Here is a 24998-nt window from a genome sequence, read left to right as displayed (position 1 = left end):
AGTTATTTTTACCCCCTCTGTAAAGCCCTATTGTCCTAAGAAAACAGGGTTCTTTGTCTATTTCTTTCCATTTGCTTAGTAACATTTTTTGAGCACGACTTTGTGCCAGTATCAAAGGATGATCAGAATGATCAAGAGGTGAGGTACAAAGATTAGTCCGATGTGGTTCTTGACCTTGGAGAAGTCTGTCTTCACACATGTTTAGACTTAAATAGATTAAGAAGCAAAGATGCCAGATTTAGGTTTCCACCTGATTTAAGTGATCAGTCAAATTGCTTATTACAAGTCCATCAACGTAGCAGTGTCTCTGACCTCTTTGGAGAAAATATTCCCTTCGTAAATTAATTTTCAGATCAACTGAGACTTCTTTGTTGAATTCTGAAGCCTGCTTTATCATAAACATTCTGATTAAACTCTTTTGTTATACACCTTCCTTCCTTCTTGAATGGAGCACCTGGGACATAATTAACTCTTTGTCAGTGAGTCAGGGTCACAGCACATTATCTGATCTTTATAATAGCAGTGCTGAGTCATTGGGAAAAGGTTACAAAATATGTGCTACACTCCTGTTTTGGGAACAAGGCAGGATATAAATAAAGAACTGTCTGCCACCACAGGAAAGAACTTCACTATGCTTTTTGAGTTTTAAAATTTTACCAAAAAGAGTTGAAGTATTGTCATGAAATAGGACTAGATACGACAAATACTACAGTAGAGTTTCAAAAGTGATTTGTTAGCAAATGAATGCTCTGAACTTCAGTAATACGTAAGTGTTATAGGGACACCTGGGTGGCTCAGTCAGTTAAGCCTTTGCCTTCGGCTCAGGTCCTGATCCTGGGGTCCTGGGATCGAGTCCCGCATTGGGCTCCCTGCTCAGCAGGGAGTCTGCTTCTCCCTCTGCCCCTCCCCCCACTTATGCTCGCGCGCTCTCTCTCTCTCTCTCTCTCAAATAAATAAAATCTTTAAAAAATAAATATTAAGTTATAACTTTTGTTTTGAACCTTTCAGAGCTTGGACTACTTTCATTTAGTTTTGTAATGTGTCCTCATAAACTCTTCAATGAAGTAAATGAGAACTAGATTTTAGGGTACATTCACGTTTGTAAGGAGTCTGCTAAATGTTTTTCTCTTTATAAGGAAAAAAATACATGTTTAATGACATTCATTGAGTACATCTTCTGTACCAGGTATTGTTCTAGTTGCTGGGGATACAGCAGTGAGCGAAACAGACAGCTTCACCCTTACAGAACTTACATTCTCATCAGGGAGTAATTAAATGAAATATACCCTATGGTGGTGATAAATGCTATGATGAAAAATAAAGCAAAGAAGGGAAATAGGAAATGAGGAGGATCACAGTGGGTGGGGGTGGGGTAGGGTGACTACAAATTTAAATGCGGTGTTCAGAAAGGGCTCACCGAAAGGCAGCCCTTGAGAGAAGGCCTGCAGGTGTCTAGGGAAAAAGCTTCCTGGACAGAAAGGGCAGCAAACTGCAAAGGCCCTGAGCCAGGAGCAGACTTGGTGTCCCTATGAAAACAGCGAGGAAGCCAGTGAGGCTGGAGCAGAGCAAGTGAGAGGGAGACTGGTAGGTGATAAAGTCAGAGTGGCAGTGGGTTTTGCGGGGAGGGTGGTGGTGGTGAGCAGATCAGATAGGATCTTGCAGGCTTTGTGAGGACTTTGAAGTTTATTCTGAATATGGTGGGAGGCCGTGGAAGGGATACGAGCAGTATTCCAGTGCTTGCTGTGGATGGAGAATATCAGGCAAGGGCTGACACCCACATACCAGGTAGGAGGCCATTACAGGAGCCATATGAGAGTTGAATATGTTGGACCGGGCTTTGGTGCAGGATATGCTGGTGGCCTGGATTGGGGTATGAGAGGAAGAAAGCTGTCCAGTGATGTCTCAGGGATATGACTTGAACAACCTGAGGGATGAGAGGGACTACAGCAGGTGCAGTGGGGTTTTTTTGGTGAAGAGGGATGGGGCGGAGATGAGGGAGCTCTGCGGACACTTGAGTTTGAGATGCCTATTTGACGTTCAAGTGGAGATGTCCAGAGGGCAGTTGGATATATACTGGGCTGGCATTCAAGACAGTGGTCTGAGCTACACAAGTAAATTTGGGAGTAGGCTATAAATGGCATTAGGATATAATATGGCATTTATCCCTGAGATATGATATAAATGGCATTTACCTCCAAGACAAGATGAGATCTCGAGGAGTTAGAACAGAGATTTAAAAAAAAAGAAGAGGAGGTGTCTAAGACCTGAGCCCTGGTGGCCTCCAGTGTTGAGAGATCCAGGTGATAAGTCGCATCCGGCAGAGGTGATTGAGAAGCAGCGGAAGGTAAGTGGAAACGAGAGTATGGCCCTGGAGACCGAGCGAATAAGTATTTGATAGAGCAGTGACTAATGAAGGTCTCAGCTGTTGCTCTCAGTAAAATCAGAAAGGGCTGAAAATTGACTTCAGATAGGAGTTTATCGTTCACATGGAAAACTCTAGAAGAATACTTGCCATTTACTGCCTACCCCTGACAGTTGTTGGGAGGATGTCACAAGACAGCATATAACCTGAAGTGGGCTGTGCAAATACAAAGTGTTACTTTAAAATTATTTTTCATAAAAGGTGACAATGGTGATATAATCTTCTGCTTTATTAACAGAGAAGTTGTCATTAGCATTTTTTGGGAAAGTGGTTGTTAAAGTGAACATTTTCTGAGATTTATTTCTACCCGTGTTTCTAGAAGTAAATTGTGTACTGTTACGTTTATGTGACAGCACCTAACATGGTGGCATTAGAATTTACATTGGGGTAATGTGGACTTTGTCTTGTTCTTGTCTTTTTAGGCTGTCAATCAAGCTGGAGCAGGACCGTATAGTGAGCTTGTCCTCTGCCAGACACCAGCATCTGCCCCTGACCCTGTCTCCACTCTCTGTGTCCTGGAAGAGGAGACCCTCAATGCCTACCCTGATTCACCTTTTGTGTGCCTTGTACTGAACTGGGAAGAGCCGTGCAATAATGGATCTGAAATTCTTGCTTACAATATTGATCTTGGAGATGCTAGCATCACCGTGGGCAATACCACCACCCATGTTATAAAAGACCTCCTTCCAGAAACCACCTACCGGTGAGTGCAGGGAAGCAGAAATAAAGTTGCATCAACACGTCAGTACTTGGGGCTAAAGACCCTTCAGGTTCCAAAGGCCAAATGAGTGAATCCTAATCATTCTTAATTAATACATTTAAGAGTACTGAATGCAAATACATCTTTAAAACTTGTGTTGCTTTGTACTTTGTGTGAGTCAGTTACAAATTTATACAATTCCTAACCCTTAAGGGGGAGTTTTCACCTGCTGCTTTAAATTAGTTCTTCCCTCTTGGTCTCTTTTCCCTCAGCCACTTTTCTTTGTACTTTTACTGTGACTCATGTCACTCTGTGGACACCCTCTGTCCTCAGCATGTACTTGCCCACCTCTGAAGCTGGGCTCCACTATTTCTTTTGATTCCCCCAAAGCAGACAGTGTTACAAAGCATCCACGATGTAGCTTTTACCCAGGGTTTTTGCTAGGGGGCCAGAGAAGAAAAGTACATTACACATTACTGAGCAGAGCTCAGTTAGCATCTGCATTCTTTCTCCTGCACCCCTGAGAGAGCGAGCCAGCTCCCCTTCCTCTGCTAACACATCTTTTTCTCCACCATGGCCTCTTAAAATTTCAAATTACTTAGCTCTGTCTCCAGGTTGCCTTAACTCCTTGAAAACGGAAGGTGTACGATTAGATTAGCATTAGAAGAGTCCGGGAACTGGCTGTGGTTGCTGGGGTGTGCCTTCTCAGAGCATCCCCCTTGGTCAGGTTCCAGACGGTGCTGATTTATGATGGTGTGAAAGCAGTGCACATTCAGTATGTACAATGCCCATTCGGATTTTGAATTTCCATCTGTTCCTGGGCCAGTGGTTGTGTGGTCTGATCCCGTCTCTTGTGACACTAGGCTGGACCCATGCAGCCTTTCTGGTTTTCACTTTCAGACAGGTACTCAGTACATTACAGGAGATTATCAATACCTGATTTTACAATAGGCTTTGCATTAGAGGATTTTGCCCAACTGTAGGCTAACTTAAGTATTCTGAGTATGTTTAAATTGGCTCGGCTAAGCTTCGATGTTCGGTAGGTTAGGTGTATTAAATGCATTTTTGACTTACATAACTAGGGGCACCTGGGTGGCTCAGTCAGTTAAGTGTCTGCCTTCGGCTCAGGTCATGATCCCAGAGTCCTGGGATCGAGCCCCACATCGGGCTCCCTGCTCCTCCAGAAGCCTGCTTCTCCCTCTGCCCCTCCCCTTGCTCGTGCATTTTCTCTCTCTCTCAAAATCTTAAAATAAAAAAAAGAAATTGACTTATGTAACTAGATTTATTTTACTTTTCAGAAGCAGTGACGGGGTTTTTTGTTTTGTTTTTTCTTTCATTATTTAAAAAAAATCTCTTTTGGGTATAGTACTACATACACCGTGGGTTTATAAAACAATAATGTTTTATCTGTCCTTGCCCTCAGAGCGCTCACAGAGTTGAGGGACACTTAAATAGCAATAGTAGGACAGTAGGTTATTGTGACATCACAGGCTGAAAATAAAACTGTGTACAGAATCCTGTTGATATTTCAGAGAGGAAGACCCAGGTTCAGAGTGTGATCAGGATGCTTTGAAGTGGGACTTAATAAAGAAGCTAAATGAAGTGGGCTATGACTTACTTACAGGAAGAGGCAGGCCAAGGGCATTCTTTCATTTTTAGCCTTTCAGCCATTCTCAAAAAAACCAGTCTTCACTCTTGTTTGCTAACCACATGCCAAGTGTCTGTTGTGTCTAGAGCCCTCTAACCAGGTGCTGAGGAAATCCAGGGATGACTAAATCCACACCTTGACCTCAGGGAATTTCCCCAGTGATGACGCTCTGAGGAAACCTCACCATGAGGTGTACCTCTGGGGAAAAATGACCAAGGGAATGTCATTCCCCAGCTGTCCAGAGTATCACCTGACCTAATCCCTCTGGCCAAAAAAACCTCGGAAGAAGCCACACTAGTTCAGGGACTCACAGAAAGGTTTTGTGTCCATTCTGATCCACACCCATGTCTGCCCCAGAGTGAACTCAAACCCTCTCTCTGGTCAGCTCTATGAATAGTTTGGATCAGAAATCATAAAAGGTCTTTTTTATAAAAAGTCTTGTAGGGCAAGATGTTAGACCAAGAATTTTGCTTCTTCCAGACATTGTGCCTACCTTAAAGGTGATGTAAGTGACTATAAAACTTCAAGGTTCATGGAAGGATCTGATTATGGGGGAATGCTGACTCTTTTCCAACATACAGTCTGATGACTTTGAGAAAGAAATCTAGAGCTCAAAGAATTGAATGGAAGAACAGATACAGGAATCTTTGCTTAATGATGAAATGGCATTTACAGTGGAAATTACCAAAAACATATTCCACAGAAATGATTGATTTAAAGACCTGTTTAAAAGTCCCTCTCAGGGGCGTTGGTTAAGCGTCTGCTTTTGGCTCAGATCATGATCCAGGGTCCTGGGATCGAGCCCTGCGTCGGGCTCCCTGGTCAGTGGGAGCCTGCTTCTCTCTCCCTGCTGCTCCCCCAGCTTGTGCTCGCTTGCTCTCTCTCTCTGTCAAATAAATAAATAAATCTTAAATAAATAAATAAATAAATAAATAAATAAATAAATAATAGTCCCTCTCAGGGTACCTGGGTGGCTGAGTTGGTTAAGCGTCTTCCTTCGACTCAGGTCATGATCTCAGGGTCCTGGATCGAGCCCTGCGTCATCAGGCTCCTGGCTTAGCGGGGAGCCTGCCTCTCCCTCTGCCTCTGCTCCTCCCCCTACTTGTGCTCGCTCTCTCTCTCTCTCTCTCTCTCTCTCTCACTCTCTACACCTCTCCCTCTCTCTCTACACCTCTCCCTCTCTCTCTCCCTCTCTCCCCATGTCAAATAAATAAAAATCTGAAAGTCCCTCTCAAGGTAATTCTATTTTAGATATTTTAATTATGTAGGGACTATAGAAGCATGAGTTTAGATTTGGGTACTAAAACTTCAAGACTATTTTAAAAGTATTTAATGGATGTAACGTAAACAATTCAGTATTGATATGCAGGGCCAGTATATTGAGCTGAATGTGGAAAGTCCCTCTTTAACCTGAACAGGGTTGTTTTGGAAGATCACATTTCAGAAATTTCAAAATTTCAGATTTTGATGCATGGCTTTTGCACCTAGTTGTACTGTGTGTTCTTGCCGTTCCCCCAGCCCACCCACCCTCCAGAAGAGCTAGCTATCATTGCTGGCCAAGCAATAAGTAAATAGGATATTTCCTATTTAAGATATTAAGGTCATTATTTATATTTAAGATCTTTTTTTATACAACTTTAGACTAGTTTCCTGAGTACATAATTGGGTACTCTATTGTAGAAGTCTGATCAGCCCACAGTCTTGTTCTTTATATGTTTCAGAAACACAATTGCCATAATTATAATGAAATACAAAATGAGTATTTCAAGTAACTAAGGGTGTAATTTCAGTCCAATCAACGTTTACCTCACCTTTTTCTGTTCCATAAATTGGTTAAAAGATAAGTGAACAGATCATGATGTTCTAGACAAAAGTGTGGAATGAAACATTTTAAGCAGGCTATGGGGTTTGGAAAAAGTACTTGTTTCTTTTGTTTGTTTATTTGTTTTTAAACTTCAGCAGTTACACTTTGTTCTCACGCTGAGTTTGTCTTTCTCTGTTTTGCTGGAACAGAGATGTGCACCTCTACAAGCAAACCTACTGACACAGATGGGTTTTTTTAGTGGATTTGTTGCTTTTCCATTGGTGCTTACAAAAACATCCCCTGGTTTACGGATACCTTGTAGGGAATTGGGTTGGAATTATAATGCTGTTTTTAAGGGCATTACTTTTTTTTTTTTTTTTAAGATTGTATTTATTTATTCATGAGAGACAGAGAGAGGCAGAGGGAGAAGCAGGCTCCCAAGGAACAGGGAGCCCGATGCGGGACTCGATCCCAGGACCCTGGGATCATGACCTGAGCCGAAGGCAGACGCTTAACCATTTGAGCCACCCAGGGGCCCTAAGGGCATTACTTTTAAGCTTAGAACTGAGTTTGGAATTGAGTTTGTGTTTTGGCTTGAGGAGAAGAAAATGTTATTGAAAACAGAGACATAATAGCTTTCTTTTGGCACATGGTGCCATAGGGCTCTGCGAGCCGGAGAGAGAGATCACCTGGGTCATCCCCTCCCAGTGCCCTGGCTTGAGTATCTCCAGTGACAGGGCAGTTGTTCCAGATTGAACTCACCAGGCAGTCCATTCCATTTGTGAATAACGAATTTTATAGTGTTACCATTATATTTGTTTAAAACTCCTATGCATCCAACATCTGCTCAGCTGATCCTGGGCCTTTGTCTAGAGCAGTGGTTATCACAGTGTGGGGCCTGAACCAGCAGCACCAGCATCACCTAGAAACGGGCTGAAATGCAAATTATCAGGCCCTACTCTAGACTTACTAAATCAAGAAACTCTAGGAGTAGGGCCTGGCACTCTGCTTTAATTAGCCCTACAGGAGATTTTGATGTATGTGTTAAAGTTTAAGAACTTCTGTCCTAGAGCAGTGATTCTTGGGTGTTGATGTATATGAGAATCACCTGGACAGCTTTTGCAGCCTACACAAGTCTGAGCCCCATTCCTTGTAGACTGTGGTTTAGTAGGACCCAGGGGGTCTAGACATCACTGTCGTATAGTGTCAGCTGTCCTCTACTTAACCATCCTCACTTCCTTCAAATCTGTCTTCACTAGCACGGGTTTTCAATTAGCTCCTCCATCCTCTTCACTGGGTGAGTTCTGTTTCTTGATGGACTCTATAATAAGTACTGCCCAGACCTCCAGGAATGGTCTGGTTGGCTGTCTGAGAGCAGAGCCAGACTGGCACCTTCCATGTTCTCCATATTGAGCAGTTAGGAAGGTTGCCTAAGATTACTTTTTTTGGCAACCTCATTATGTGTCTGACTCATACCGAGCTACCAAACAACTAAAACTTAAGGTAGATTTGTTCATTACACTCCTTTATGCCCCTTTGGCTAGGTAAAACAGAGATGAAAATAACATCTTTTGAGTCCTTAGGATATGTCCATCACTACATTAGCCTGTCAAAAAGTGAATCAAAAATCATTGTAACAAGATGAGGTGGGCTGAATTAGGAGACAAATTCTTAAGTCAAACAGCTTGACTTCAATCCTAGGTCCCTCACTTACTGTCTCTGTGACCTCTGGCAAATTATTTAAGCTCTCTCTGTGCCTCAGTTTTTGATCTGTAAAATGGAGATAATACCTTTAGTTACCTCGTAGGGTGTGTTTTAGATAGTATTCCAGGCGCCTCATATAGGACCTGACACACAGTAAGTCAGCATTCAGTAAATGATCTGTTGCTAATGTTTGGTAGGGAAGAAATGAGCTACAAAGTGGGTTGTGACCAGATTATAGGTCTGTGAGAATCTGGCATCATTTCTTAAACAAGGGAGAGGGAGAGAGAAACTCAAGCAGACTCCACACTGAGCGCAGAGCCCCAGACAGGGCTCAATCTCACAACCCTGAGATCACGACCTGAGCTGAAACCAGGAGTCAAACGCTTAACCGACTGAGCCACCCGGGTGCCCCTGGAAGGCTACGATCTTCTGAAGCAGGAATGTATTTAGCATCTACAACTAGTAGGAGGAGGAGGAGGAGATATTTTATTAGTGGATTTTTCAATCAAAAGCTATGAAGAATATGCTTAATTGAATTTCTTTGTTCAGAATTATCGGTGTACTGATGGGTATCGCAGACTGCTGGGCACTTGGTTTTTTCACATCAGCCTGGCCAAGATAGAATTTCTCAAGAGTTAGAGATCACTTCCCTTAATTGGAAGGCAAAATTCCATTTCCCTTTTACTTAATATGCACAGCTTAAGATTTCAGAAACTGATACAATACATTTAAAGGGAAAAAAAGAAAAAAAAACGAAACCTGGAGATCCTATCTAAGTTTCAAGATTACCATGTTACTTCAGCTAAAGAGAAGACTCTCAAGTTTGGGTTTGGGGTAGACTTTACTTAATCTAATAAAACTTGAAGGTCGGTTTTTTCTGAGGTGAATTCTTGGAGTTGTTCCTCAGGTCAGTGTTTGTTTTGCTCATTAGTCCTGAATGAGCTCCCACTGGAATTAGGAAATTATTTTCACACTGCATTTTTCACTCCCAAATAAACAGCAACTATCATAGTCCTTGTTCAGCTTTCTCAGCCTTGTAGACTCAGAGCATGTAATAATTTTACCAGAATGCAAGAAGACATGGCCTTATTTCTTTTCTTTTTTAAGATTTTATTTTTAAGTAATCTCTACACCCAAGGTGGAGCTCAAACTTACAATGTTGCATGCTTTGCAGGCTGAGAGAGCCTGCCAGGTGCCCCATGGCCTCATCTAATTTTATCAGTTCCTCAGTTGTATTTCAGTTCTGAGTTTTCCTTTTCATTAGAACTAAGTAATGTTCAGTGCATCAGCTACACCGAAAAAGGTTTTTCATGCATTTTTACTGAAACAAAATGTGTTGTGTAAAAATGTAGATAAGTTGAGGTATTTTAAAATTTAAGTAGTTGACTTTGAAGCCAAAAGTTATTTAAATAATGTAAAAACAAAAAAAAATTTTTAACTGTTTTAGATGCCCACTTTATTGGCAAAAGGCAGTTGTTGAACTGAAAGTGGTCTGAATTAAAATGACCTCTTGATTGGATTAGAGACTGTGTTAGGTTCAAGTTCTGTTCGGAGAGCATGGTGTGCCAGAATGGACGAAAGACTTTGAGCCTAAAAAAGACAAAGGTCACACCAGATCTGACCTCTGCCTATTGTGTAGATCCGAGCACATGGCTGAATCCAGCCAGGGCTTAGTTTCTTCATTTGTAAAACAGAGTAATTTCTACCTCATGGCTTCAGCCTAGAAATTAGGGCTACTGTTGTACATATCGAATCTAGGCTTCAACGCCCAAGAGTAACGAAGCTGAGTCATTTAACCTCTCTGAGTTGAACTGCAGTTTTCTCCTCTCTCAAAGAGGAAATACTAGCTGCCACTCCAAAGCACAGTCCGATGAGCAGAGCCCGTTCTCCACGTTGCTCATTACAGGGGTTATTAACGCCTCCCTCTGTCTCCCAGCTCCGCGCCTTCCCCTCCCCTCCTGAGGATGCTTTACAGAGATGTGAATCCCTTTAGGTGTTGCTGGTTCCTTGGCCATAATTTGGAGGAAGGAAAAACATAGATGGTGTTAACAAATGACTCAAGTTACAAAGCAAGGTGGTGGTAATCAACCAGATGAGGCCGCACGTGTCCGTGCCCAGCGCTGTGCCCACCTCATGGATGATCAGCCCATGTTCTTTACTTGGGAAAGGAATGACAGTCTCAAAAGAAGTCCTAAGAATGGTAACTCCAGAAATTAGCACAAAAAGTTCACCAAAGTGCTTTTGCCCTTCGTGAATCCTTTTCTGGTTATGTGGTGAAATAGAAAATATCTAAAAATGGAAAATGCTTCCTATATGCCTTGTCTTAGTGAAGTAATAAAGTTTTTTTTGTAAATGCAGCAAAGATATTAGTATACCCATTTTGTAAATAAGGAAGCCATTAGGTGTTAGGTATTTTTCTCCAGGGTCACACCAAAGTGATGAGCAGGATTCCCAAAGAGGCTTCACTGCTAAAGAGAATTAAAATGCTACCATAGTATTCTTGTGGTGGTGGTGGTGGTCGTGGGGTGTGTGTGTGTGTGTGTGTATTTAAGGCCAAGATTATGTGCCTACCAAACACGTATCAGTAAAAGGTCAGAGAACCATAGAGCTTCAATGTAAGGAATATAATACTTATCAAAATATTATAGAGGCTTTGGAGAAATAAGTGAATTCACAAAGAAATCAAGTATTAAATCTATTTCAATACTTTATTTTTGTGTCTTGATACTTGTATTTTAGAAACTCGTTTTTAATTCTCCTAAATGAGTCAGATCTCTCATTTCTTTTCTTGAGCAGAATAACAATTGTAAGCAACCCATTACCTTACTTCCTATTGTTTTTAGAGTAGCTCAGGGCTGTTTGGGCTGCACAGAGCAAAGCAGTAGAGTCACTCGGAATACAAGGTGAGCTGGGCTCTGGAGGACCATGGGCAAGCAGATAGAAGAAAGCATCTTGGACTCCGGGCTCTAGGAATACCTGTCCTTACAATAAAGGGAGAGAATGGTAGTTAGACAGTAGAAAGGCATTAATATAAACCTTGTAGGTGAGGAGATTTGTCACACCATTGAAGAAAGGCTAATACTTAATGTCTGGCTTACTTCTCTTTTCCTAAGAAGAAAAAAGGGTAATTCCAACCACCATGATGACCACCTTTTTAAAAAGATTTTTCCTCTCCAGTTGCAGAAAAATTTCTTCCTGTCCAATCACAGAAAAAAACTCTTGCATTAACACCATAAAGCTGTGAGATTCATGTTGAGAGGTGAGGCAGAGTTTATTTTAGGCTTTCAAGGTTATATCTACAAGAGACCTGATAGAGCCCCGTGTTTAATAGAATCTTGGAAAAGTAAGGCTCTTTTTAATGGAATTTTTGCTATACTTTATCAGAGATAAGTACTTGTTTGCTACATTCCCAACTATAAGACAGATATTTATCCAGTTCTGGGTGATTATGAATAGACCTGCTGTAATCATTTGTGTGCAGGTTTTGTGTGAACACAAATTGTAATTTCTCTAAAGACCAAGAAGTGGAATTGCTGGGTCATATGTGTGTGTATTAAGCTTTATAAGAAAAATAATAGGGATATAATGGAATCTTGTAGTTCTAAGTCTCATTGTCCGAATAATCCATGATGTTAACTATCCATGTGCTTATTTGCCATATGTGTATTCCCTTTGGTGGAATGTCTGTTCCAATCTTTGGCCCATTTTTTAATTGGGTTGGCTGTTATCTTACTGTTGACTTTCAGAGGTTTTTATACATTCTGAATACAGTCCTTTTGTCAGATATATAATTTGCACATACTTCCTCCCAGTCTGTAGCTTGCCTTCATTCTCCTAACAGTGCAAATGGTTTTAATTTTGATGAAATCCCAACTTTTCTTTCTTTTTCTTTTTTTGTTTGTTTGTTTCTTTCATTCATTCATTCATTTTTTGATCATGCTTTTCACATCATAGGTAAAAACTCTTCACCTAACTCTAGGTAACAAATACTGTTTTTCTTCTGTTTTCTTCTTAAAAGTTTTCTATTTTACAGTTTATGTTTAGATCCATGATCCACTCTGAGTCAAGTTTAGAATAAGATACAAGGTTTAGATTGAGTTTTGGTTTCCTCTTGATATCCATTTGTTCTGGCACCATTTGTTAAAAAAGACTATGCTTTCTCCATTGAATTACTTTTGCACATTTGCCAAAAATCAATCATTCATATTTCTGTGGATCTATTTCTGGAGTCTGTATTCTCTTATATTGATCTGTGTGTCTGTCTCTTACCAGTACCACACTGTCTTGATTACTGTAGCTTTATAGTAAGTCCTAAATCAGAAAGTGTGATTCTTTGAACTTTATCCTTACTTTTCAATTTTGTGTTTGGCAATTTGAGTTCTTTGGCCTTTCCTCGTAACTTTGAGAATCAACGTCTCTGGATCTACCAAGAAGAATCCTGCTGGAATTTTATTAGCATTGCATTGGTCTCTGTAGATCAGTTTGGGGAGAATTGACATTTTTTTTTCTTCTCAGTCTTCCAGTTCATGAACACAGAATGTCTCTCTCTGTTTAGGTCTTCTTTAAGGTTTTCAGCAGTGTCTTGTAGTTTGGGTGTCTTTCTTTCTTGTCTCTGTGCCATTTTCCCCGCCACTGGCTGGGACTCCTTGTACATAATGTTGAGTTGGAGTGTTGAGAGTAGACATCCTTGCGTTGTTCCCGATCTTAGAAATTATTTAGTCTTTCACCGTTGACTCTAATGTTACCTATAGGTATTTCTGTAGATGCCCTTTTCAGGTTGAGAAAGTTTCCTTCCACCCTTAGTTTTCTGAGAATTTTTATATTATGAATAGAAGTTGGATTTCATCAGGTGCTTTTTCTGTGCCACTTGAAAGGGTTGTGTGTTTTTTCTTCTTTATGCTGTTAATCTGAAGGAACTGTGTAAGACCTGGGGAGTGAGAGAATGCAGAAAAGAAAAAGAAGAATGGGGGATTTTTCCCCATGCGCTCTGAGCATCCAGAGAGCCCTTTCCCTGAGCCAGGCTTCCTTCCCCTAGAGCCCTCAGTCCATGCAGATGTCTGCTCCTGGATTTCAGGCTGCATTGAGTCCAGTCTGGGGGATCACGGAGGGGAAACAGTGGTGAATTCCCTGCGGGTTGGGTGGTAGTTTACATTCTTTCCCAGATCCCAGCTACTGTTTACCTTTCGGAGTTTTTAAAGGGCTGCTGCATTTCTTTTGTCCCAGTTTAATGGCTGCATTCAGTGGGGGAGACTCAGTGGGCTGTGCTTGCTTCCTCTCACCTGTGATTAACCCAGCTTTGCTTCCTTCTCCACAGTCTGCAGGCGCATTATTAGACTGGCCGAATTATGTAATCTGTACATTTGAAGAATTAATGCTAATCTGAGGTCACAAGATGAATTTAGGTATTGTAGTACCTAAATAGTATATTCTAGTTAAGTGTAAGCAATAATCTCTGTAAGTGAGAAGTACGTAAAAATTATAAGAATATTTCTAAATTGATCTGTTTCCTAAGAATTTACCTCTGACTATATTTTTTATTGTCATGTGTTTTGGGGCCTGGGTGGAGGCTTCCGCTGGAGGCCTGGGGGTGGGCGCAAAGAGGGGGCCGAGAGGCAGATCCGGGAGTGAGTGGAGCTATGGTGATGTCAGGTTACTGAGAAAACTGTCCATACCCTACAGAAGAAGAGAGGAAAAACGGGGGGTGGAGGGGTGCCGGGGCCGTGACGTTGAGACCTTTGGTCTGAGAAGCAGAGGAGAAAAGCCTGAACAGGGGTGTGTAGGCTGCCAAACGCCAGGAGGAAACAAGCTTCAAGACCATGTAGTCCCACAGGAAGCAGTGTTGAGAAGGAGGATGGGGCAGTGCCATCATTGTGTTGTCTGAAGGCCTTGGAGCGCTGTTTGAATCATCCAGTAAGGAAATGGAGGAACAAGAAAAATAGGAATGAGTAGGGTATTATTTTATGTCTAAGTTTTAACTGTTTGATTGTAAATTCATAGACCATGGGGGCAGTGTTATAGCATCTTTATTATCCATAACGCAGCATATTGCAAACATCTGGTTGAGACTTTTGCTCATTTGAATGACACCCCATTACCAGCAGTGCCTGCACACTGAGGTCTGGTTATGGACTAGCAGAGAGTGTGGGGTGAGGCTGGAGAAATGTCCAGTTGAAGAGTTGTCATTGAGAGCGAAGAGACTCCTTTGCTCCCCTATTTGATTTGTTCTTTGTAGCCCACTCACTCCCGAAACTGACTTTGAGGCAGCGAACAGGTGACTGCGACAAAATATAATAGCACATCTTTAGGATGTCTTTTAGACATCCTAAGACAATAGCCTTTTTTTTTTTTTTTTAGTTAAAGAACTATGAGATATCTTGCTAAATTACTTTACTTTTGCTGTTTTTTGGAAGGGAGACTATGATCTGTATTCCAAGCTGCCCTGTTCTCTGTTTGTCCTGAATTACTTCAACTTGTTTTTCTTTATTCCATAATATTGTTTTAGGGGCACCTAAGAAATACTCCACACAATGTTTATTTCAAACAAGGAACTGCCGCTTCTTAAACCTGCAATGTTTGTATTTTTTCCCTTTCCCCAGGATCAGAATTCAGGCTGTAAATGAAATCGGAGCTGGACCATTTAGTCAGTTCATTAGGGCAAAAACTCGGCCATTACCACCCTTGCCTCCGAGGCTCGAATGTGCTGCAGCAGGGCCCCAGAGCCTGAAGCTCAAATGGGGAGACAGTAACACCAAGACACACGCAGCCGATGACGTGGTGTACACACTGCAGTTGGAGGACAGAAACAAGAGGTGAGGTGGTGGGGAGGGCACGCGGGACAGCTCTGTGCCTTTGGTGTGCAGAATGAATCCTGACTTGTTTGTCGGTCCTCTGGTACAAACACTCATCCTCCTGGTTGAAAGATTTCCTATGCATTGCGGTCCTGCATTTTGTACCCTCCATCCTCCAGTCAGAAATTTCTAAACTAACATTCTGAAGACCCTGATTTGCCTACGTGTGATAATCTATGTGTTTGTTTTTTCTTTCATAAAGCCAGATAATGTAGAGAAATTATCTAAAAAGAAAACTGCCAGATTCAAGTCCATGCTGTGTTAGAGTGTTCTATTACAAGTGCAAAGGGAAGTAAGACTCAGGAAGAGATGTTAGCTTTTTAAATATTCAGTAACCATCAGGACAAACATGTTTACCAATCTGAAATAGCTGTGGTGATGTACAGATGGGGATTATACTCTGCATCTATGAGCAATGCAAGATCAAATTAACCAGAGCAAACAGGAGATTCTTTATAAGACTCCACACCCAGGAAATAACTCTTGGCCATAGAAATCAAATCCAGCCTTTCACGTAGTATTTATTTAGCCTAACTCCATTTCCTCTGAAAATGGCCAATCAGAAGATGGGCCTCTGCACTGTATTTAGGAATAAATCAGATGCAGCGTAAAAGGTAATGATGACAAAATGTTCTGTGACCAAAAGTCCAAATCCAGAGAATCAGGTGAAGGAGGTGGGGGGTGACCATAAATCCGAGACACCCTGATGGAACGGGTATGTGCTACTTCCCCAAGGCATATCTGCAGAATACAAAACCGTTTCTGTCCTTCCCATGTTATGCATTATAGTCTCCTGCTCCTTTTTCACAGGTTACTGGTTTAGTTAGCACAGAAACCCCTGTCCCATCCTCACCCCCCACTCTGTACTCGACTGCATTGATTCCTTTCAGTGCAGTGGAGTCCTGCTGTGTAGAAGGCACTGTTTGAGGCAGACCTTCACTGGAGACCCAGATCAAGGAAAAACAAATCCCTGCCTCCAGCAGCATAATATCAACCCCCAAATCGTCTCAGAACATGAATGCCCTTGGAGAAACGTGCTCTGGGAGGCTGGAGGAGGCAGAGAGCATCTGGTTGCAAGGACCAGATCGGCTTTTTGAGTGACATTTGAACTTGACTTTGAAGGACCTGTCAAGCCCCATAATTTGACTGTAAAAAAAAACAAAGTGATTGTCCTATTGGAAACTAGTCCTGGTGTAGAAAGCACAGAGAAAATGAGGCTTTTGGTAGGTTCATTAGAGATTAAATATATACTTGCTCATAGACAAGATCATTCATCTTACTCTGCTTTGTACCTTTGGATGCATTTTCACGGGTTCATTATTTTACTGGCAGGGGACTCCTCGACTAGAGAGGGCTGGCAAGAACAAGAATTATGGACTAACAGAAATCCTGATAAATATTTAAAGCTAGCAGTTGGGGAAATTTGTAAATGAGCCTTTGTTTTTTCCCTGGGCTTTTGGCTTCCTTTGGTGGTGGAGAGAATCTTCGTTAGAGAGTTATCTTCTAGTCATGTCCTGCTTTAGAAAAGTGAGGTCCTAAGACGTTGACACTGGTTGCAGAATTGGGATCAGAGTGGGGGCTGCTTAACTCCTTGTGCAGTTGCCTCTACTGTTACCTCAAGGAATGTGGGGGGAGCAGCGGCTGTGGCCCACACCAGCTGTGTGCATCCTCTTGCAGGCCTGCCCCATGCTGGGCATCTGCCAGGGGGGCACCTCGTATGGAGAACTGTACAGATCCTCAGAACAAAAGTGCCATGAACACTGATCTAAATAAGTAAGCTGTCATGAGACATTTAAATGTGCCAGACAGAAGAGAGTGCTGAATCTAGTAATCAATTCATGCTATTAAAAAAGGGCAAGAGGCCCCAAGATGGCACCGTTAATCAAATAAATGACTTGCCTAAATTTAAATGGCAATTTAAGAAAACTTACCATTAGGAACAGTATTTTTCTTAATTTTATGATCTGCAGTCCAAATTTATCTTTTTTAAATTAGATTTGTCAATGCTCTCAAAGTTATTAAAGTGATGGGAGTATAGAGCATAATAAATTCTCATTCTATTTGTGGAATAATTTTCCTATGATTTAATAGGATGAAACTTGGCCTAATTTGAGTTTGAAGATGACCTTCCTTAGTGTCTTGAAACTGAACTCTCTTATCGATTGGCCCCTTAAATCCAAGCCTTTATTTAACTTCGGATCTTGACTCACGAGGATTAAGGAGAAATCATCTGAGTTGGATACATTATAATTCTTGTGATTAGCATAGTTTTTGTCCATTCTAGTCTCCTCGAGGTTCTATAGGACTTCGACCCGGCTTGTCCAACTGAAAGTAAGTGTCTCCATTCAAGGAGCAGATTTTTCATTGAACTCATCGCCACAGTGATTTCCAGTTGTGACTTTTGGGAAAAGTACACATATTCCCTAGTGTACGCATTGATTGCGTTAACCACTAATAAGTTCTTACTAGTATGTGGCAAAAATATTATATGTCCTGCTAGTGGCCAAGGTGAGAACCAGAGGTAGATTAATTGTGGTTTTGGTTTATTTTACTCACCAGGCGCTGGGGGCATTGAAAGGGAGAACTACCGAAGTGTGAGTTGTCCAGCTGTCCTACTCAGCTAGGAAACTAATGTTAGTCTTAAAACGTTTACGACAGAAGCACAATGAAAATTAATAACTCCATGCTTGGTAATTATAAAATTAAAGAGTTGGCTCGATTTGGCTGCTAAAATATCAGTCTACCCTAGACTACGCTAGAAGGTGAACTCTGGGTCCCTTGTCACCTTTTTCACCTGAAAGCACTGAAACCTTATAGATCATTCGTGAGCTACATCCTTTACCAAAGGGTGTCTCTTGCAAATGATTAGAGCACGCAATCTCCTTTTTCTTCATATCTTAGTCTCTGCTTTTTTTTTTTTTTTAAGATTTTATTTATTTATTTGACAGAGACAGACACAGCGAGAGAGGGACCACAAGAAGGGGGAAGGGGAGAGGGAGAAGCAGGCTTCCCGCCGAGCAGGGAGCCTGATGTGGGGCTCCATCCCAGGACCCGGAGATCATGACCTGAGCCGAAGGCAGACACTTAACGACTGAACCACCCAGGCACCTCTTAGTCTCTGCTTTTGACAAATAAGAAAGATAATAAATTTTTTTAAAGATTTTATTTATTTATTTGAGAGGGAGAACATGAGCAGGGAGGAGGGGCAGAGGGAGAGGAAGAGCGAGAAGCAGACGCCGCACTGGGCAGGGAGCCCAACGCGAGGCTCTCTCCCACAATCCCAGATCATGACCTGAGCCAAAGGCAGACGCTCAACTGACTGAGCCACCCAGGTGCCCCAGATACTAACTTTCTTTAAGAGTGACCACTTACGGTCTCAAACCCCTAAGTTTTACATCTGCACTTTGCTGGTTTGTTACATTTATTTATATACCTCTCAATCGAATCTGAAATGAGCCAGAGATTTCTAAGTATAATGTTGGGCCAAAAATATATTCCCAAACTTCCTAAAGGAGACTTCTGTTCATCAAGCACCTACAAAGTACCAGACACTGAGAGCTTTTATCTACATTACTCAGTTTTTGAATAAAAAGTGAAACATGTTTTATGCTGCTAGAATTTCTACCAAAGCCCTCCACTGGCTAGATGAAAAAAATGGGTTGTTTTTGATAAGTTGACTTGAATTTAATTTTAATGATTACTGTGATTTAAACTTATGATTATAGGCTTAAAATTAAATGAGCAGAGAAGGCTTCTTAGAGAAGATAATAAATAGGGTGAGTGCATCTTTAAAGGGTCCCAGTCTTAAAATCTCGTGCAAAAGAGCCTTAGGTTGGAGGCAAGTGATAAAGACTCAGGATCGGGTGGAAACCAAGGGTACAACCTCCAAAACACAGAAATGTGCCCCGGATTTTTCTCCAACTAAATGCCTCTTTCTATTCTCGTTCTTTTACACGTGGCTCTTTTTAAGTTTGGGGCTATTTCATGGAAATAGAAGGGATCCCAAAAGGGCATCTTACCCAAATTCCTTGCCTCCAGGTAAATCAACCTAGAATTCATCTGGGTCACCTGGACTTGAAAATTTTTTAAAATATTTTGCCCATGAACAGGACATTTGTTTTCCATGTATTCAAGCTTTTGACTCACAGGGCTCCCAGTCCAAGGTCATTGACTGCATATCGATGTAGTAGCTTCCAAGCTGTGCTTTATATTTATAGGGCCAAGTTTATTTCCTAGCAGTTAGATTGTAATCACTCAATCATCATTTTTTTCTTGAATTACCATAATGTGATAAGTCTTTTGAGGTATGTGGCTACCTATAAGGAACTTATCTTGCTGAGAAAATAAGTTAATGGGAAACAGTGAGCAGATAGCACAAGAGATTTTATTTAATTTCAGCAGAAAAACAAAAATTATACTGGCATGACCGTAGAGTGATTAAGTCTATTATTCTTAGCAAATCTAGCACAGAAGATCTGAATGTCTTTGGTTCCTGTGTATGCAAGAAGAATATATACCCAAAGTAAACATTGTCATAATGCTGCATTAACCTAATAGAGGGATTAGAATAACAAGATCAACTCACGCATTTTAAGATCATAACTCTGTACTGATGATTTTGAAGGTGCGTTTGTCTGTGTTACTGAAATGAAACGTTATGCTACCCTAACAGAATTTAAGTTGATGCTGATTCTTGTCCTGACCCTCACGGGTCCATGTTCCTAATAATGGTACACAGCACCGAGATGAGAGGAACTTAAGTTCCAGGAATGCGTTTATGGCTAATCTGTTGTTCAGGTTTAGTCAGATAGCCAGTGTATTTTAAAGCCAGTGTATTTCCAGCAAAAGGGGGATGGGGTGGAGGGCTCTAATAGACTGGATAATTACCAGTTGCTCTCCATTTAACTCAGCCCTTACACCCATGACACTTTTCCCTTCATCAGGCAAAATGGGAGGGCTTTGTTAATGTGTACAATATGACTGTTTACTGTTAGGGACAGAAAATAATCTATACAAAGAAACCCTGAAAAAATACACACTAGGCAACTAATAAAAGTCGCCGGGGTGTATGAGCCGTATGGGAGAAGTGAACTTTCCTAATGTATGCTTATTAGGGAACAAATCCTGCTTTCTATTTCTCAAAGCATATTGTTGAATTAAATAGATGTAAGGCAACTAGCTCAGGGCCCACAGAAACCCTCGATACTGGTTTCCTTTGTTTCTCTGGAATAGTACTGATACACATGATCACCTTTGTTGGATTAATGACACTTGCATATTACCTTCAGTCAGCAGAAAGCAATTGTGGTTCTCCACAGGGGTGTCAGATCTCTGCTGTAATCCCAGATCTGGTACTGAGTTTCTAGATGGCTAGAGGCATGTGCTTTACCTTCTTTTTGCCTTAGTTTATCCCTCTACAAAGTGGAACTAATGATGCCTGTCTCCAGTCCCTGATTGGTGGAGGGAAAGCATTCATGTATCTTAGAAAAGCGTAAAAATTAAGCCTACAGAATAAGTACTGCTGGCTTAGTCGGTTTACAGGCTAAAATGTCAGGTACACACAGAGGTAAGTGATGCTAAATGAACCAGTGGTCTTAATTGGACCAGAAGTAAAAAATTCAGATTACAGGGTTGTTTTTCTTTCTGTTTGAAAATAGAATTTTTATCTCTTTAAACATAAGTAGAATGGAATTGGATTGCATTTCTCTTAGCGTTTTTTTCCCTAAATCAGGTAAGATTGAGGCAAACCCATTCAAATAGAAGTAGACAAACCGAAATCTGAAGGACTCTGGAAGAGTATCCTTGAAGATGAAAGTCCCTGCATGTCCTTGAAAAGAAAACAGAATGGGAGGTTTCAAGGCTCTCCGGGGGTCTTCATCCTGAGATTTTTTTTTTTTTTTATTTTTTTACATATGAATAGCAAAGTACAGTTTGAACAAAAAAAAAATGAAAAAAGGAATTTTCTCTTATTCTCTGTAGAGTTTCATTGGCAGCTTTATTGACATTTTATTTCTTCAAAAAGGAGCCTGAAACGAAACCTAACCAAAAAGTATTAGGGCTGGATCACTTCCGAGCCAGTAGGCACATATGCAGCCGAGAACGTGGGGGTAGGAAAGGAACTCCTTTCGCACTGGTCTTTCAGAAATCCTTGGCATGTGGGTGCTCAGTCTGCAAATGGGGACTCACCAACATCAAAGCCATTCTAGGAAACCCACCTTCCCTGCCTCAGGTGTCCCCACATGATGCCATCTGCTTCCATCTGCTTTTGCATAGACATGACAGGACTCTGTGTTCTCGGTGGAGTGAGGACAGAGGACACATCCTCTCCATCCCTGTTTTGAACATCCTCCATTCCCAAACATGGCTTCAGTAATGTAGGAGATATTCTCTCTCTCTCTCTCTCTCTCTCTCTCTCTCTCTCTCACTCTCTGTCTCACTCACTCACACAGCCTATGTGGCCCAGGGAAATTCAGAAAAAATGAAGGCAGTGACATGTCATTGTTAAGGAATATAGCTGCGCTAAGCTTACTAACAGCTGTTGATTTGTGATACTGTGGAACAACTTTGAAAATGTGCCATTTGCAGCCTTTAGTGGACTAGAGGCCATTTTAGGTCAGCAGAGTAGATCACTGTGAGGAGTTAATATTAATGAGCTACTGTTAGCCTGTAATGGGCCTAGGGATTATAAGGTAGGAACAAAGTAGTAAACACAAAAATCTTAGTGTTTTCTCATTTTTCTACTGTGAATTTAAGTTAGCCATCCAGGGCATTCTTGGATTTTTTTTTTTTTTTAAAAGAAAACTTTTTTAAGGAAATAGATTTTTAAAATTGAGTTCTTTACGTATCATCGTTTTACTATAAAATAATTTAAAATAAACATTCAAAGATGCAACATGTCTGAATTTCTTCCTTCAGTTGCACTTCACTGCAAAAACTCTTCATCTTTCATAATGTGTTAAAACCTAAAATGCTGAGGTTAAAATACAGCCTTCCCCTAGAACTTTGTGAAAATGTCAAGAATCTGTTGCTTTGCCTTCCTAGTGTATATTTAATAAGAAATTGTAGAATTTACTTGGTCCTCTCATTTAGCTCTCATAAAAATTCCTGCCAGGTGAACGAGACAGCTATTATTATCCCAAGTGTCTGGAAACTCAGCCTGGAGAGTTATCAATTTGTCCAAGTTCATAGTGAAGGTAACAGACTATGCATTGTGGCCAAGGTTTTTTAAGTCTTTGTACCAACCAAGGAGGCACTCCAATAGGCAAACAGAATAAGCAGAATCATTTTGTATTCACAGATCTGTAGAACATTTTTTTAAATCACTGTTAATTGGCAATGTTAAAACCCACGTGTGCTTGCTACCATAGAAGTGTTTAGTTTCAAGACACTACGGTCAATGCTGAAGCAAGTTGGAAGCAGAGTCATAAAGAATTCATTGAGACTGTAAACTTTCAGTGACCCACCCAACCTTCTGCCTTGTTTATGTTTCCCCTTCCAAGTAAATATTTTTAGCACAAGAGAACATTTCTTCCCATTTTCCTTTCCCTCGGTAAAAATGCCCCAGTTTCCACGAATGGGCAGCACTGGTTCAGGACCCGTGGCTCCCATCTTCATGTGCCTTCAGCAGCAGTTCTTGGCCGGGGTTCACCGGGACAGGGTGGAGGGTACTCACGTGCACAGCTTTCTCTCTGGCTCAGAAAAGCCTAAGGGGATATCAGGAAGGGATGCCATTCTGGGGGCGTCCTTCAGGCTTCTCCAACGTTGAGAAACAAGGTAAACCATTCATAAACCTTGATGTTTTGTTGTCAATAACATGAGTGTTAGTATTACCACAAGTCCTGGGCATTTTGTAACGAGCTCTGCCTGCATCATCCCATTTGATTCTCACAACAGCCTCTGAGGGGAGGCACTATTATCACACCCATTTTACACAGATGGAAATAGTGTACGTGGCTGTAGAGCCCATGAGCACCAGGCTATTGAACCCAAATTCAAACTCAAGTCTGTGGACTACAATGATTGTTTTTACCCACTGTACCTTCAGCTCCTGAGCCAATGGGGCAGTTCTATGGGTGTTTCCACACCTGTTCTCTTGGTCTTCTCGGGAGCCCTGGGTCACGGGGCTGATGCCACCCAAGATATGTGGCCATGGGCAGCAGGGGTAGAGAGTAGAGTAGAAGACCCCCTCAGAGGCAAAGCCAGTATGGGCCCACAGCTCCAGGATGACTTTTAAGCAGCTATGATTCCACAGGGGTGCCTGTGGCTACATATGGCTCAGCCTGAACGGACACTAAAATTACTCAGTGACTTGACTGAGCACGTGCTATATTCCAGGAACTGTGCCATTGGTTATACATATTTCATCATGTTTCTGTAGCATCAGAACATCTCCCCGTCATGGATCCCTTATTGCCCCGGCCACCCTCTCCCCCTCAGAAATCAAGGGATTGAGGTCTTGGTGAGAGTTTTTTGACCATCCTTTGATTAGATAAGTACCCCGGCTACTCCAGATCCTCCCCCCTTTAGAGTTGACTTTTTTCCCCCTTCCAGGGATCTCCCTTTCCCCAGGCTTGGGGCACTGCACACTGAAGTGGTATGTTTCAGGGCCTTCAAGACAGTAGGACTCCCACTGGCCTCTGGCAGTGACTCATGTCCCAGACCCTGTAGTACATGAACACAGGTGGAGCCTGGAAAATCCAAATAAAAGGGGAGGGAGAGGGATCAGCAGAGCTGGATGGCTCCTGTCCTCTTGTCATGGCAAAGACGTGCTCTAAGGGCTGGATCCTTGGTTGCATTTAAAATGTGTAGCCTTCCAATTGCTGTCTTAAGACACTACAACATATGTTTAATTCTACCACCAAAGGCCTCTGGCTGACTTACTAATGAATTTTAAAATGAAGGTGGTTTAAAAAAGAAATTTAGGAAAGAGAAAAAAAATTTGGTTGGCCTTTGTAAAACAAATATCTGATGAATATTTTTAGTCTCTGCCCAGGTGGTTCTAGCCACAGGGTGTTCACCTCCGGAGCCTCCCAGAGAGGCCACCATGCAGCTGGCATAAATCACTGGCTCCAAAGAAAGAAGATTCTTTCTTCTCCTGCCTCTTGGAATGACAGAAAATAATTAGAATTGTGGTAAGAGAGGGACCCTGTTCCTCTTTGTTAGCTTGTGAGCTTTCTATTTCGTTTGGGTTGGCCTTTATTTGAAACAGAAGTCACTGTCAGCATGTACAGAAAGAAGGTGCGGAACCATGACGTTTACATAAGGCCTGCTCTGCGTAGGGCCTGGGGCAGTTGCGTGAGCTCTCAAACCGAATCCCACCACAGATCTGTGAGGGAGGCATTCTTGGCCCCATTTCACCAGGGGTCCCAGCGCCAAGGGTAAACGGGCTCCCCAAGGGAGCCCCACGGCTGACGCCTCTGGCCAGCGCAAAGCCTGGCTTACAGGACGGCCTCTCTCCTCACACAGCCAACTCTCTACCCAGGAGAAAAGAAAGTAGCCTTAGGATTAGCCGGCAGGGGTGTAGATGGTCTCTCAGGAGGGAGTTTGTTAAAAACCCTAGCACTGTAAAGTAGTTGTGACTAGCGCCTGTGGAGTGGTGATTACAGGTCAGGACCAAGCTAAACACTTTTGTTAACCCATTTAAACCTGAGCGTAGTGCCATGAGGGAAGTTGGGGCATGATAACCCTTATTGCACAGAGGAGAAAACTGAGGCACAGAGAGACTAAATAAGTTGCTGGCGGCTCATAGTCTCGGTGCCCGTTCTGCTCATGGAACCCGCATTTATAAAGAGTGTCCTGGGGGTGGGTGTAGAAGAAGCATACAACCAGTGTTAGCCCTGAAGGTTTTCAAAATTAAGACTCTTGAAACCCTT

The 24998-nt window shown here is 41.9% G+C and overlaps 1 protein-coding gene across 9 annotated transcripts in view; it reads left to right on the top strand.

Annotated features, from left to right (window-relative positions):
• FNDC3B (fibronectin type III domain containing 3B) overlaps positions 1-24998 on the top strand; it is a 343320-nt gene that overhangs the window by 299856 nt on the left and 18466 nt on the right. For all 9 annotated transcript variants that reach the window (XM_073897214.1, XM_073897217.1, XM_073897186.1 and 6 more), the window contains 2 exons: positions 2845-3125; positions 14875-15087. In XM_073897214.1, coding sequence (XP_073753315.1) covers positions 2845-3125; positions 14875-15087 — 494 coding nt within the window. The remainder of the gene's footprint in view (positions 1-2844; positions 3126-14874; positions 15088-24998) is intronic.

Source organism: Callorhinus ursinus, unplaced genomic scaffold (genome assembly GCF_003265705.2).
Source record: "Callorhinus ursinus isolate GAN/ISIS: 27379988/994484 unplaced genomic scaffold, GSC_fseal_2.0 scaffold1, whole genome shotgun sequence".
NCBI classification, from domain to species: Eukaryota; Metazoa; Chordata; class Mammalia; order Carnivora; family Otariidae; genus Callorhinus; species Callorhinus ursinus.
Note: the sequence above shows the minus strand (reverse complement) of the source record. Positions and strands in the feature narration are given on the sequence as shown.